Source organism: Triturus cristatus, chromosome 3_2 (assembly GCF_964204655.1).
Source record: "Triturus cristatus chromosome 3_2, aTriCri1.1, whole genome shotgun sequence".
In the NCBI taxonomy this organism is placed as follows: domain Eukaryota; kingdom Metazoa; phylum Chordata; class Amphibia; order Caudata; family Salamandridae; genus Triturus; species Triturus cristatus.
Genome location: NC_140584.1, coordinates 155,707,840 through 155,724,532, shown reverse-complemented (window position 1 = coordinate 155,724,532; position 16,693 = coordinate 155,707,840). Strand labels below are relative to the sequence as shown.

General features: G+C 36.0%; 1 protein-coding gene across 1 annotated transcript in view; it reads right to left on the bottom strand.

Annotated features, from left to right (window-relative positions):
* Positions 1-16,693, bottom strand: part of LOC146856937 (uncharacterized) — a 285,286-nt gene that overhangs the window by 135,714 nt on the left and 132,879 nt on the right. The window contains exon 7 of the mRNA XM_085647397.1: positions 2,117-2,200. Coding sequence (XP_085503523.1) covers positions 2,117-2,200 — 84 coding nt within the window. The remainder of the gene's footprint in view (positions 1-2,116; positions 2,201-16,693) is intronic.

Sequence of the window (16,693 nt, the reverse complement as noted above, 5' to 3'; positions counted from 1 at the left end):
TCTATAGATGAACCTCTTATAAGGGTACTCTGTATGGTGCTCTATTTTTGTAATGTCACTGTTTATTATAAAATTTAATAAATTATTTTGCACGTGGAACTAAAATCAAAGCCTTAACATAAAGACAAATAGATGCCTATATGTGGCCGCTTTGTATAAAGTGAAACCAGAAAACCAGAATAAATTGCAAAACCCTGCTTAAATTTTGTGATCACAGGCAAATATTTTATTTCCACAAAGCTCCCTTTTCTTCATAATTGTTTATGAAAGCAATTTCAAATATGTGAGTTCAGAATACCAGTTGTTCAAAAATTCTATTGCGTTTGATTTAATAGGCTGCATTATTGCTCCACTATAATCTGGGCCATGTACACGGTTTACATGACAACTGTCTTGCCTCCTAGTTCACTAATGGTTCAATTGTTTAAAAGCGATCACTTATAATAAGCACCTCTCAATGCAGTGCTATAACGTGACGTATTAAGGTTGAAACTCCCATATGTTAAAAAACTACACTTTTTAAGTTTTGATATTTTATTATATTTTTCGCGGTGTTTGTTGCATGATTAACATAGCAACATTTTCAGGGCTAGCTCGTATATTGGCTCTAAGAACCGAGACATACCGTTATTTCGTCTCTGGCTCGGCTCTACCTGTTAATTTGTTGCCTCACCCACCCCTAGTATCTAGGCAAAGTCAACAACAGACTTTCATTCCATCCTTTGAAATATCAGTAAGTTCACTTGGCGTTACATTTTGAGGAGATATTGTAGGCGAGTAAACAACTGTCTATGCCTTATATTTCTAATGACATACTTAGTAGATGGACCTATTAAAAAGTCTAAATGTGAATTATTTTGAGACATGGGATCATCAGCACTCGTCCTTTGGACAGGGAAATTAAAAGCACCATGTAGATATTAAGCATTACTGTAGAGAGAAAGGAGCACAGCTAGATTATTCAAACTAAGTTAATTCAGATCTGCTAACGTCTACATGTTTTTCATCATGCAAAGGGGGGGGCTTTGGGCAGAGCACTGCCTGCGATGTAGTTTTACCTCTCTACAAAAAGGAAACAAATAAATACAAATATAAAAGCTTCTCAGTCTGCTGTCAATCACCTGGGGGGGACTTAAAAAGCAGATAATGGGCATCAGCTGAATGGATCTTTAAAACATGAGCAGGAAACGCACTCTCTTCAGGGGCTTCCAGTCCACCTTGTCAGAAACTGTGTGACACACGGTGGCAACATAAGTGCTGGCATGTCTGCTTCATCAGGGGTAATATTTAACTATCATTTAGATATTTGTTTTTGTTGTTTTCTATAGCACTAAAATGTCACCTCCAGCCAATTCATAGTGATATTAGACACTTAGGGTTATCTATTATTTCAAGTTTTTGTTTTGCTTATTGTATGGTTTATTACAGGAAAGTATATGTTAGTAGTGTAACTTTCTGATATTGGTATTTCCTACAAGCCTCCTTAGGATTAGTTTAGGTAATGAATGTGTGTGAGATATCTATAGTGGGCACTGGAAATAATGTTGCGTTCTAGGGTCTTTTGGAGTACGAGGTGTGATATGAGATGCATTCTCTATTTTTTTACTTTTAATGCTGTGTTTTCCACTGTGACACTTCATTCTGCAATTAGCTGCAAATAGCATTCTGCCAGGAAGTGAAGTTTGTTCTGGTGGTAGCACAGACGTTGAGCGTGATGACATATTTGCTCAATGGAATAAGGCATGTGCTACAGGTGTCAGATGAGTGTGATCTAAAGATTGCAGGCCTAAGACCAAGAAAGATGACTCAACCTTTCATCTTTCCAAAGTCAATAAAATGAGTAGAGTTAGGTTGGGTGATGGTGGCATATTACTGTGCTATGAAGCCGCAGGATAGCAACATGCTTTACAAAAACAAAAATATATTTGCATGTGAATAGTGAAAAATTATTTCTACAACCCATGCCGCTTCTCCTTCATACTTTATTAATATTTCATTCTCAAATTAATTTATCCATCTGTCTATTATGTTTTCCACTGTTTGGATTAAGTGCATTTTGTGCACTGCCAGATTGTGTGTTTGCAGAATCCCACAGCATGTTCATGTGGACACTTACCTCCAATAGCACAGTCATCTCATTCAATGTTTCCTGGCACCTGTGAAGTTTCACTTCCATTGCACAAATGCCTTTACTAATATCCTGAAAGTAAAAGAAAAAGTGACTGTGCAAGTATTCAATGTGGTTTTATGGCAGAATCAGATATGGTCAGCCCTTCCAAATTTAGTAAGACATCACAGATAATAAAAATCTACAAAATAGAGTGTTTTCTAACTATCAGTATTTATCAGACATGTAATTATCCTTTTCTATTATTATCCCCAAGAACATACATCTGAAGTGTTAGTTACTCTCTGAAAGAACATTATATTTTGTAATGCACTTCAGTAGGACTCTTCACTACATTTTCTCAACTGAATGGAAAATAGGCCGGTTGATGTTATCATGAGAACATTCTAATAAGCAATTCTATATAAATCTTTTTTTTTATTCCAGGAGGTTTATATAAAGTGTTCCACAGAGTTATTTTTTATTTAAACAATTTTGGAGTACTATAATAATGCAACATCTGTCTAAAGGAAAAGTGTGTTGAAGACTGAGAAAAAAAGGATCTGATTACATTTTTTCTTGCTTCTAAAGATCCACACAGTACATCAAGTTTAGCTATTTGCCATTACCTGTATATTTCAAATTTATTATTTCTACTTTTTATTATTCTACTTCCTATTCTTTTTACATTTTGCTTGCACTTTGTCTACACAGATCAGATGACTGATCTTGTTTAAATAAAGTGAAACGGCAAAAGTTATTAAGATGGATTGACATATTAAAATGCATTACAACTCTAAAATGGGTCCCATCCAATGTCATATGGAAGGAGCAGGAGTAAAGAGTTAACAAGCAATAAAAGTAACATACAAATTACTCTGTCCACTCTACTGTTTCTCAATTGGCTGCATGTTATGACATTCTGAACACATTTCAACTTGTCGTAATCACCTTGTCTTTAGAGACAACAAATGAGAAATTCCAAACACGTGCCACAAGGACATTCCGTGCTTACAGTATACAAATAAAGGACAGCAACAAAGAAGCTTGAAATTAAGTGTGGGCAGTAAACTCTGCTCGGCCCACGGAGTTTGCAGAGTTTTTCCACTCCGTGGTCTGCTTGAGGGCGGAGTTTAGCAAAAAACCTCCACTAACCGCTGGCAGAGCAGAATTTACCAGCATGCACCAAGCGTGTAGGCCACTTTTAATTTGATGCATTTCTCAAAAGCAAGTCACGGAGGGATATTTCCCCCTTGAGTAACAAACACGTTCATTATTGTGAAGCATTACTTCACCTTGTGGCCAGGAAAAAGGGCCCTTGTCTGTTTTCTTTGATTTAAATTTGAGCATGAACTCGAAGTGTAGCCCTTGTGTTAACCTAGACATCATCATAGCATCTTAATTCATGCCTGCCATGCTCTCACAATAGTTAAATTATGTTATTCATGGTTTTCTTTTACCTATGTGTACCCAATAGAAATATGTAGATAGATTCTCCAAGTAGGCATGCCTCGATTCCATCGGATGGATTTGTCATGTTAATTTAATGTGGCTATACATTTTCCAAAATATTCATTAATGTTGATTTAAATCGTGACAGTGTTAGCACTTAGTTGATAGTAAAGTTGAAAATTCTGGTGTTGCTGTTGTAGGAGACACAAAGAAGGTGCCTAGAGAATCTAGGGTGGCAGAGCAACAATACTTTGCATGCTTGCGGAACTCTGCAGAATTTGGCAGAGTTTTACAGCAACTCCGCTGAATTCCACGGACTGAAACATTGTGAGCTCGGCCCATGGTTACTTGAAATGAGAAAGAAAGAAAGGGAATATGAAAATGTGAAGATAGAATTAAGGAAGAAAAACAAAGGATGAAGAGAATGCAGAAAGGATGGTAAGAACGAAAAGAAGATAAATAAAGAAAAGGTGGAAGAAAATGTAAAATATAAAGATGAAAGAAAATTTTGAAAGAAAGAGAAGGAAATAGAAAGAAGCAAGAAACAAAGGAAATAAAAATTGAAAGATACAAACATGCTCAGCTCGAAATATGGATAGAAAGAAGGCAAGAATGGTGAAAAAAATAATGAAATATAATTGAAATAAAGACGGGAAGAACAATTGAAATAATTAATATGGAAATAAGATATGAAGATAGGAAAAATGAACAAAGAACAGAAGGAAATAAGTAAAAGACAGAAAGGAATAGCAGCAACAGGATATTAAGTCGGAAGAGAAAGGGAAATTTGAAAATGAGGGTAAAAAGATGGAAATAATTGAAAAAGTGAAAGAAGACATGAAGAAAAGATGAAAAGACAGAATGAAAAAGAAAAGATAAAAAAATGAGGGCTAGCCAAGAAATATGGATAACTGACTAAGAAGAAAAATAAAAAAGGAAGACAATAAATATGAAAATTAAGGTAGATGGAAAGATTTTAGGAAAAAAATAGAAAAGATTATAGGGAAAAGTATTGAAAAAAGGAGTGCAGGTGGCAAGAAGAAAAGAAAAATGGCAACGAAAGAAAGGAGATAGAAAATAAATGAAAGAGAAAAAGCTATAAGGATGGAAAAGAAGGAAAAAATATAGTACCAATGAACCAATGTAGGAAGGAAAGAGAATGAAAGAAAGAGGTATAATTATATAAAGTAGTTAAAAATAGTTGAAAAATAGAAAGTAAGTGAATACAGGAGAGAGGAAAACAGAAACTATGAATGCAAAAAGAACAGTTGTACAAATGAAGGAAAGAAAGAAACTCAAGCAGGGAAAGAAAGGTGACAAGAAAGATAAAAGAATATATAAAAACAAAAGAAGGAAAAAACAAAAGATGAAGTAAGGGTGTTTAAAAAAGTAAAAGAGGAAAAGAAAAGAAAATGAACTACAGTGTAAGAAGGATTGATGCATATAAAGGAAAGAAAAGGGGGAAGACACTGAAAGAATGAATAAAAAAGAAGGCAGCAAAAGATAAGAAGGGAAGACTAGTAATGAAAGAATGAAATGAAAGAACTTTGGGACTAATAGAAGGGAAACAGAAAATGCAATGATAGAAAGGTGAAAGGAAAGATGGGAAGAAGGAAAGGTAAATAGAAAGATGGTAAGAAAAAGGGAAAGAAGAAGTAGAAAGAAGCAAAAGAAAGGATAGTTGGAATGAAAGGAGGATGGGTAAAAAGGAAAACATGGAAAGAACAGTAGAAACTGGGTAAAAAAAAGGAAATAAAGAGAAGAAATATTAAAGAAAAGGTAATGGAAAGAGAATGAGAATGAGGGAAAAATTAAAGGAAAGCTGGAAAGAAAGTAAAAGAAGTAATGAAAAAAACAACATTGGAACAGATTTGGCAGGACTTAATGACAAAAGAAAGAGGGTTCAATTTATTCAACTAGTGAGACAAGTGAGACAAAATTCCTGGGATATTATATGTATACAGGAAACCCATATTCCGATCGGGGAGATTGATAATTTGAACATCCCGGGCTTTAACCTATTGGTTGCAACCACACAAACCTCTAAAACTAGGGGGGTCACTATTTTTGCAAGAACAGGATTCGGCACTCCAATACGTAAAAAAGCTGACATTCATGGTAGGTGGGCCATTGCCCAACTTAATATAGGAATTGTCATATGTTCTATTTATGGCCCTAACATTGATGATCCTACATTATTTATTGAGCTAGACTCAGAATTAGCATTATGGACTGGCCCTCTAATATTATGTGGTGATTTCAATTTATCAAGTGACCCACTACAATATAATCAAAACCAACATACTTATCTGGGTCGAAAACCAAGAGTGTTCAGGGCACTACAAAATTTGATTCATAGCCACAATCTGTGTGACATATGGTCATTAAAGAATGGCGGAGATCCTGGATATACGTATTTTTCCTATCCTCATCGGAAATATGTACGGATTGATTATATATACACAACTACCGATATTGCTTCTAATGCCTCTATTGTTAAATCCCCAAAGACAATATCAGACCACAACGCACTTTGTCTAATATGTGATGTCCCCAATTTTAAGAGGGCCTATCCACAATGGACATTTGATCGCAAACTTCTAGTCAATCAAGCATACATCGATCATATTAGGCAATGGGCCCAAGAATTTTTTGATATTAATCAATATAGTGCATCTCGGTTCAATGTTTGGGACTGCTTCAAGGCTGCATTAAGGGGAGAGACCGCTACCTTTGTCGCCAGCCGGAAAAAAGAACAGGAAAAATTACAAATTCAATTGACCAATAGACTCATGGAATTAGAGTATTTACATGCTAGTCAGTTGCGCTTGGGGATTCCGGCTGAAGACATACTAAATAAAATCTTAGTGCTCAAAGCTGAGTTTAACGATGACCTAACTCGTAAGGCAGCCGAAATTCTCCAATCGAATCGGAGTAAGGTCTATGAGACTGGCGAGAATGTAGGGAGATATCTTGCCCTTAGAACTCGGCAATCACAATCTCGTAATTCCATCCAGAATATCAAATACGAGGGAAGAGAATATACCACTCAAGAGGACATCACTAAATGCTTTCACGATTATTATCAAAAATTGTATCAAAATGAAGATCATGGCTTAGCCGTTGATACCAAGGATTTTTTAGAGAACTGGTTGGAAGAGACTAATTTGACTAATTGCCTCGATGATGGTACAAAAGATGAACTTGAAAAAGACATAACCTTAGCGGAAGTAGAACTTGCCTTGGCCGAATTAGCAGCGGGAAAGGCGGCGGGGCCAGACAAAATACCTACTGACCTTTATAAAATACTGGGCAATGTAATTATCCCATTTATGCATGATCTTTTTCTGGGGATACAATGGCTTGGTAAATCTCCTGAATCCTGGAAACTAACGAATATTGTCATTTTTATCAAAAAAGACAAGCCACCCGAATTAACAACTTCATATCGACCAATATCCCTGATTAATTCAGACTCAAAAATATATGCTAAAATCTTTTCTAATCGCTTGAGCAGGATCATCGAACGTCTGGTCTCTCCCTGGCAGCATGGTTTCATACCCGGTAAGAGCACTACAGATCATACGCGTAGAGTGATCTCCCTTTTTGACATCGTGGGAGCAAGGGGGGACCAGATGTCGTTGATCTTGCTTGATGCTGAGAAAGCTTTCGACCGCGTCTCTTGGCAGTTTCTTTGGGAAATATTAGCCGTTAACAACTTTGGCCCGGTCTTTATAAAATCTATTAAAGCCCTTTACGCAGACCCCAAGGCAAAAGTAATGACGGGTGGAGGTGAGTCTGCAATTATTAATATACAAAGGGGTACACGACAAGGTTGCCCGTGTTCTCCATTATTGTTCGCCTTATATATTAATCCCCTAATCCTCAAATTATTAATTTCACCATCGATTAGACCTATCAAAGCTGGCATATATGATACTAAAGTTCTTGCCTATGCCGATGACGTTGCGGTTTTAACAACTAACCCCACTGAGGCTATAACTAATATTGAAGAAATCACCCGTACTTTCGGTTTATACTCTGGATACTCATTGAACCAAGACAAAACAATGGTGCTATCTACTGCTAATACTCCTTTTATAAGCCTCTATAGAGTTAATTCGGCAAAATATCTCGGAGTGACCATCTCACCAAAAATAAGCGAAATTAATGCAATAAATTATGACCCCCTAATTAAAAAAATAAAAACAGACTTACTTAGAATAAATAATCTTCATCTTTCTATAATTGGTAGAGGTAACTACGTTAAAATGGTGGTATTCCCAAAGATCCTATATTTATTTAGAGCAATCCCCCTTCTTGCCAGTATCGACACAATTAAAACCTTAGATCGTGCGATATCATCCTTTATTTGGAGTTATGGGAAGACAAGGCGAGCGCTGGCAAAAATGACATTATCATCTTCAAGAGGTGGTTTAGCTATTCCAAATCTAACTTATTATTTATGGGCCGCTTTCCTACAACCGATGATGGTTTTGCTTATACCAGGTACTAACAGTAACAACAGTAACAATAACAATCATGATCAATATATACCATCAATTTACGAGTTGATGCTGGGCAGTAAAGCAAGAGGTCTGCTTCTGAGACAAGTAGAACCATCCTACTTCAAAAAAATCAAATTTAAGACCTTTATAGATGCCCGGAAAATTTGGAATAGAATTACTAAAATGCTCTCTATTTCAAAATTCACTTCATATACACCGCTATGGGATAGCGCAGTTATACCGCAATTCCTTAATGATAATATAACTAGGCGGTGGGCGAATCTGGGCATCAAAACTATTGGGGATTTTCTGGATAGTGAGGGTAAAACAACATTTGATGAAGTATATACTAAATATCATATTCAACCCACAGATTATCTAAAATTTATTCAAATTTATACAAGTCTTAGACAAATTAAATCCGACATAGAACTGAAACCCATACCACTTCTTGACCTTTTAGGAAAACACCGCACCAGAATAAGTCATCTATATGATATTTTCATAAGAAATCACCCCGACGACCTTGAACATATAGAAACCAACTGGGCTAATAAATTGAACAATGTTAATGTAGATATAGATATGACTCTTTACCTGTCTTCCAAAGTTTTACTTGCCTCTAACTTAAAGGCCCAAGTCTATAAAACTACATTTAATTTATATTATACCCCCTCCAAACTGTTCTCCTGGGGTAAGGCAGAACATGAAAAGTGTCCCAGATGTACTCTAGGTCCGGCTGACCTTATACATATGTTTTCGGATTGCCCCAAACTGGAACAGCTTAAAATTGCCATCATTAAGCATTGGGTCGAAATTTTTGGGCATGAGATAAAAACATCAACTACTTTGTTTTTGTTAGGATATGATGATTCTCTCGGTCACACCAACTTAGAAATTCCTGTTATTTACATAGGTACTGCGGTCTATAGAATAATCTTATCAACAAGATGGAAAGATCCCGAAGCACCAACTTTCCAGGGATGGCTAAATAGACTACTGGCAATATACAAGCTGGAAATAGCTATCTATGGAGCCAGAGGGAAAAAGTCTCGACTTCATGGGGAACAAGTTTGGTTACCAATAACTAATTGGTATGAGTCGCTGAGGGACTAATTTGAGTCTCCTGTTAAAACATAAGTATATATGTATACTTGAAGGCTATGTTCATTATAAATATTTTATTGGGTCTCAGGTGAATTTCGCCTCAATGTTAATTTCTAAAAAAAAATGCTTTTTTTTTTTTTTTTTTTTTTTTTTTATCTTCTTTCCTTGCTTTTCTTGCTCTCAGAAATGTAATTGGATTCCCATTGATGTCTACTGCGTTATTTAACCGCCTAGTATTCATTATTTGTTCGTCCTGCCACCCTAAAGTTTCTACCATTATTGCTTTTTTGTATTTCTTGAATCTGCTCAATAAAAATTTATAAAAAAAAAAAAAAAAAAAAAAAAAAAGGAACAGATTGAAAGAGATGGGAAATATGTAAGGAGATAAAGTTGAAAGATGGTGGCAAAGTGAAAAGAATGTAAAAGCAGGCAGGCTGAAAAAGGTGGAAGGTAATGCAGAGAAAGAAAAGCTGGAAAGAAGAATGATGCTAGAAGGAAATCTAAAAAAAATAAAGAATGAGCAAGTGATAGAAAAAAGAAAGGAAGCATGGAAAGAAGGGGCATATTATCAAGCACGGCGTTAAAATTATCGCCGCTTTAGCGGCAGAAAACTGCCGCTAAAGCGGCGATAATGGGCTTGATAATATGCCGCAGAGAATTCCAATAGAAGCCCATTTTGACACCAGACCATTGGGCTTCTATGGGAATTCTCAAGGTCAAACTATCAAGCCCATTATCGCCGCTTTAGCGGCAGTTTTCTGCCCCTAAAGCGGTGATAATTTTAACGTCGTTTCTTGATAATATGCCCCGAACTCTTGAAGGGATGGAAAGAAATATGGATTTGAAACGTAAGAGGTAGAAGAGGAGAAAAGCTGACGGTCACACAAATAGAAGAAAGGAACAAAGAAACAAATAACAGTGGATATACAAAAAAAGGATGGGGAAAATGAAACAAATTAAATGGAAGTAATGATAGGGGAAACATTGGAAAGTTAGAAATAAAGTTGGAAAGAGTGAGGGACAAAAAAAACCTTTGAAGGAAATGGCAGAAAGAAAGTGGAAAGAGCCAATGATTGAAGACAAAAGATGGATGGAAAGAAAGAAATGCAGAAATAAAGGAGGTACTGAAAGTTAAAGAGACAAAATATAAAATGTTGATCGTAAATGCAAGAGAAAAGAGGAAACATGATCAAAGATGGCAAGAAAAATGGAAAGAAGAACAGAGAGATGGAAGGAAAAATGAATGATGGAGAAAGATTGCCATTGCAAGATGCAAAGGAAGGATCAAAAGATATGAAGATAGAAAGAAATGGGGGGGAGAACAAAGGAGAATCAACAAAATGAAAATAATGAAATGAAAGATTAAACAAATGAAGTAGAGAAAAAGGAAGAATCAAAAGAAGGGAAGACAGAGAAACATAAAATAGTCGATGAGAGGAAAAGAAGGAGAGAAGGTTAAAAGAAATCAGAGGACTACAAGGAAAAATCTGGCAAGATAGATGGCACTACAAATAGAAGGAAAAATGTATAGAAGTGTGAAGACATTGAAGGTAAAAGTGAAAGACAAATATAATGAAAGAAAGGAAGGCATATAATAAATAAAGAAATGAAGCAAAAAAAGAAAGGAAGCTACAGAAATATAGAATGAAGGAAAGAAAAGGGGAAAAGAAATTAAAATTATAAGTAAAGTTGGAACAAAAATAAAGAAGAATAAAATGTACAAAAAAGTTTTTAAAAACCTAAAAAGCAGGGGAAGAATTAAGCAGTGAAAAATTAAATGAAAATAGAAAGAAAATATGGAAAGATAGATGGAGGAAAAACAGAGGAAAGGGTAGAACAGATGAGAAGAAAATATAGGCAGATTGAACAATATAAGGAATTAATTAAACATATGATGGATTCAAAGATGAGTGGTAAAAAATGGAGAAAGGAAAAAAAAAGTAACAGATGGAAAGTATAAAAAGATTGAAAGAAACCACAAAAGGGAAGAAAGATGAAAAATATGAAGGAAGAATTGTAGAAAGGAAACATGTTTTAAGTAGATAAAGAAAAAAGTCAAAGAAAGAAAAGTGGAAAGAAGCATGAAAGCCCAGATACTTGAGAAAGAAAGTTGGAAAGAAAATTTTTTAAAGAAAGAAGAAAAAGATATAGTTATGAGAGAAATTAAGGCAAAAAGAAATGGGAGAAACAAAAAGAAGAAAATAAGCAAAGGATGACATAGCAATAGAAGAGAAAAATGTACAGAGGAAACTTAGAATACAAGAAGAAGGGGGGCAAATGTGGGAAAAGATGAAAGGAAAGTAAGAAGAAAAAGATGAAAACAAAAACTAGGCTGAAGAAAAAATTGAGAGAAGGAAGGAAAGGAATAACTGAAAGACAGTAGGTCGAAGAAAAAAAGGGAATAAAAAAGGAAAGGAAGAAAGTAGAACTGAATGGATAATAGATGCAAAAGATGGAAAGTAAGATGGGAAGAAGAAACGGAAGATGAAAGAGGTAAGAAGGAAAGAACAATGAAGAAATTCGAGCAGAAAAAAAGAAGGATAAAAATGGAAAGAAGAAACAAAAAGGAGAGGAAGGAATTTGTAAAGAAAATTCAAGCAGGGAAGGAAGAAAATTGAGTGGACAAAAATGAAATAATGGAAAGAGAAATAAGGAACAGGAAAAGGAGAGAAAGGAAGATAGAAAGAAGCAATCAAACACATAAAAGCATATAACAGCGAATGAACACAGAAGGGAATATGTAAAAATATGAAAAGAGTATAATAATGAATAGAAAAAAGCAGGAAAGAGAGCAAAACTGAAAGATGGAACAAATGAAAATATAAAAAAGAGAAAAACAAAACATAGAGAAGGGAAACAAGAAATATGGCGAAAATGTCAAAAAGGAATACCTGTGAAATTAGAGTGAAAAGAAAATGGAAAGAAGAATAGCAGGGCAGAAATATACAAAGGCAGCATGTTGAAAGAAAACAGAGAATTAACTGTAGGAATAAATACACTGTTTGTTCAACATGCGGATTAATAGCAGTCAGTTCTGCACCAATGCTTGCTAGAAGGTGCAGGCACTTATCTATGCCGCCCTTATAGCTCACCCAATGTTATTGCCCATTGCAGGCCTGATAAAGCTCCACTCATGTTTGTGTGTGTGTTTTACAACCATGCAACACTGGAGAGCGGTATCGTAGGAGCTCTACGACTAAAACCAGAGTACATTTTTGGGACTTACAAATATTACTATTAAATACTGTAATTCAAATGCTGTATAGCTCTCATTACATGGATCAGTTGCAATCTGTTCTACTATGCTGTCTTACACTTTCTACCTGTTTTAAGTTATTTATTTAATTTCACTATTATTACCTATTTATGCCAGTGGTTCTTAACCTGTAGCCCGGGGACACCCTGTGGTCCAAGAAGCCTACTCACGGTGTCCACCACTGTTTAAAAAATAAAATAACATTTACAGACTAATAAAGAATGTAAAAATAAAGATACAAAATGTAAGATTGAAAACTTTAAAGCGTTCTGTAAATGTGAAGGATTTTGAAGTTGGAGGCTAATAGTAAGTTAGTATCCCCAGATTCCTTCGTGGGGCGGTGCAAATGCATGAGTATAGTTTGAATGATGAGAGACATCATTTGACTTTAGAAAAGCTGATACTGCCCCTTTACAATCAAAATGTTGATATTTTTATATTTGTTTAAGAATTGAATAAAATATTTCATCATTTGTATATTTGTTCAATGAATGTTTGTTTCTGTATTTTTTTAGCCTTGATGTGTGGTTAAAATAATCGAAAATGCTAAAACCAAGGTCCCGGATTCCAGAAATGAGACAATAGTGTGTCCCTGGATTACAATAATGATTCTGTGGGGGTCCACAGGTTCCAGTAAAGATTTATTGAGGGACTAAAGAAATTAAAAAGTTAAGAACCACCAATTTACTCTGGATTTCTGTATTTTACTGGGTCAATGGTAAACCTAGGGGGCTCATATTAAAATCTTAGACCTATTTTTTCATTATTTGTGCCATAAAATGGTGAGCACAGCTCAAATAACTATTGGTGACAGTGGTATTGGCCCCACTATTATCACAGAGACCATTATCATTGAGTCTAATTAGACTCGATGATAATACATTTTTTAGAGCTGATGATGTAAGTGTCTTCATCTTTATAGAGTGGAGAACCCTTATTAGCGATATGGTAATTTTTATCACAAAGTATTTAGAACAGCAGTCTTCAAACTGCGGGTCTGTGGCTGTATTCCTAGAGGGCCGCAAATGCTTCAGTATGTACTTGTATAGGAATATAGCCTGGAAGCGTAACTTTATTTATTTGACGCTTTACCAGGCTGGTTCAATTTACAAACATCAGTCAACGTGCATACATAAAAAGCATGTGAACTGCGATTCTGAAGGCTGTGGTTGTGGGGACAACAACATGATTAAAATAAACAAAATATTTTGTATCTATGAGATTTTTCACCTTCAGGTAACTTTTAATAATGCAAATGGAACCCCAAATAAAAAATAAATGCAAGTTAAACTAATCATTGGGAAATGCAGTCTTTTACGCTATGAACCCTTATTTGTTGACTGAACTCCCTGCAGATGTCTGTGCATGAGGCTAAAGAGTCATGGAAATTAGCAATGGTTGGATCAGTGGGGATTAAGGGCTCATGTAATTATAGTGCTACGAGGTCCAAGTTAGCAACAGCAGGCATTGTCAATATGCAATTCTCTACTTTAAAACTGTATTGCACATAGTATAAGATGTGCTGAAACAAACTTATTTAGTGTTTAAAAATAAAAACAGGACCTTTCAAAGTACAAACTTTAGTAACAGGTAATCAGACTTTACCTAATACAATTATTTATAAGTGCCATTAAAAGGACACATTTGAGAACTCAACACCCAAATAGAATACATCACTGTCATCATGACACTTTTAGGGGCATATCAGCAACGAGGCGATATAAAATTATCACCGCTTTTGCGTCCATTTTCAGGCGAAAAGCGGCGATAATTTTATCGCCTAATTAGCAAGGTCACGCTATCGCGTGAAACCTTGCATTAGCGCCCGGATTCTGAACGCCCAGCTTTGCATCTCTATGACCTATCATCAAGCCCCACGCTATGAAGCATAGCAGCAAGAAAAGTAGCGATACCCCTTGTTATCGCTACTTTCCTTACGCCTGCTTCAGGGCTGACTTAGCCATGATATCCTATGGAAGGTGGATATCATGGCTAAGTATGCGAGGCCCTATCATCAAGCTGACGCCAAACTTCGTGAGATTATCGCTGGGTTTCAAGCGATAATCCCACGTTTGGCAGTTAGCGCTAGGATTGTTATCGCTTTTGAGATAAGCGTTGCTAATAGCACGCTATCTCAGCGATAAAAATCCACGTTAGCCAGCGATAATTATCCTAGCGCTAAGTGCGCTTAGCGATAATTATCGCCGGTTGTTGCTGATATGCCCCTAAGTGTCTCCATCAATTAAAGTCTATACTAGGTAACAAGCAGCATTTACATTTGGTCATTAACCAATTGTACACGTTTGTATTTCTTCAAGGTAGCCAGGACCTTAATTAGAAGGCCTATTTCATCTTTAGCTCTCTGTCCCTTCCTTAGCTTCACAGCACATGAGACTCCCTCCGTCCATCCTTCCTTGCGCACTTTCACACAGAGGGAACTCACATTAACTGTTAAAGGCTGATTGCTTATTTTTTTAAGTTTGGGAACTGGTGTTGTAAAATTAAAAAAGATTGGGCTCATTGATTCCCATAGATCCCACCCACATTGGCATGCAGATGTTCTTTCAGGTGAGTTGACTAGTGGCAAGGAGGCCAGCAGGTTTGCATTCAGAAGCAGAGCCCTGATCGCCAGGACTCCTGTGGTTTCAGAGTAATGGTCCAGGAGAAAGAGTATAGGAGCAAAATACATGAATACAGTTAAAGATAGGAGGAGGGTGCTATCTCGGGGCTAAAAAAAACAAGGGGCATATCAACAACAACTGGCGATAATTATCTCTAAGCGCACTTAGCGCTAGGATAATTATCGCCGGCTAGCGAGAATTTTCATCGCTGAGATAGCGTGCTATTAGCAACGCTTATCTCAATAGCAATAGCCATGATATCCACCTTACATAGGATATCATGGCTAAGTCAGAAAAATACCAGACGTAAAAAAGCAGCGTTAACCGCGGTTAGCGCTGCTTTTTTTGTCTCTAACAGGGTTAGCGACATTCTTGATAATAGGAGAAATGTCGCTTAGCGACATTTCTCCTATTATTTTACTCTGGAACGCCCCCTTTGCATCTCATTAGAGATGCAAGGGGAAGCGTAGAGTAAAAGGGTGCTAACATGCAAATTTGCGTGTTAGCACCCTGTTGTTGATAGGGCGCTAGTTTTATCTCTGCTTTTTTGGCTTTTAAAGCCACAAAAGCAGAGATGAAGCCCTTGTTGATATGCCCCCAATAATCTTGATATTTCACAAAACGTTTTAAAACACCAATTCATAAAACCTTACTACTAGCTTTTAAAACAAAGCAAAATCTTCATATTTTTTGACATTCTAACAATGTGTCCTGCTCTTTGCAAAGTCACACCCTTTCTTCCAGTAGAATTAGACTGCTCTGCAACAGGTAGTTCAAGATTAACTGTTTCTGTGTATTCAATATTTTTTATTGCAAACATTATCCAAACTGAAATCAGCTAACACAACATTTTTCACTCTTTGGTCATAGACATTCTCCTCAGCATTAGCCAATCGTGTCATACTCTAAGAACCATTATTTAGCAACGCTGAAGTTTTTCCCATTCTAACTACCTTCAATGGTTTAGAATATTTGGAATGTCCTTTAACGACATGACCTTTTAATTATATTTTTACATCACCAATACGTAAAACGCTAGTGAAAACACTTCCAGTCACTGTCTTTTGTTGGAACTGAGGATTTTCTCCAGCTTTTTCAAAAACAGTTTCATACACAAATTACTCGCCATTTTAACCAACCAACTGGGATTCAAACCTTGTCTTGGTTTTATGCCTTTCAGCATCATAAACTGTGAAAACTCTGTAGTTACATGTGGAGTGCAATGATAGGGCCAAATTAAATCAGACACGTGTTTTAACATCGATCCTAGCTCTAGTAGCCAATTGAACTCTATCAACTATCACCCTAATAAACCTCTAAACTAAACCATTCATATTAGGCGCATATAAAGTAATGCGCACATATTTATTATCCAATTCCACAAAATATGATTCCAAATTAGTAGAGGTAAATTGTACACCATTTTCAGACATTAAAGAATCAGGAATCCCCTCTGTCCTGAAACACTCCTGCAGAAATTAAATGATAGGATCAGTATCAGCCATTTCAACTCTGCCCACTTAGAAAAATTGTCAATTACCACTAACGCATACATTTTTCTATGAGCAAAACTTTCATAAGGACCTAATAAATCATTTGCCAATTCCCTCAAAGGTTCTTTCGGAAAGGTATAATGAACAAA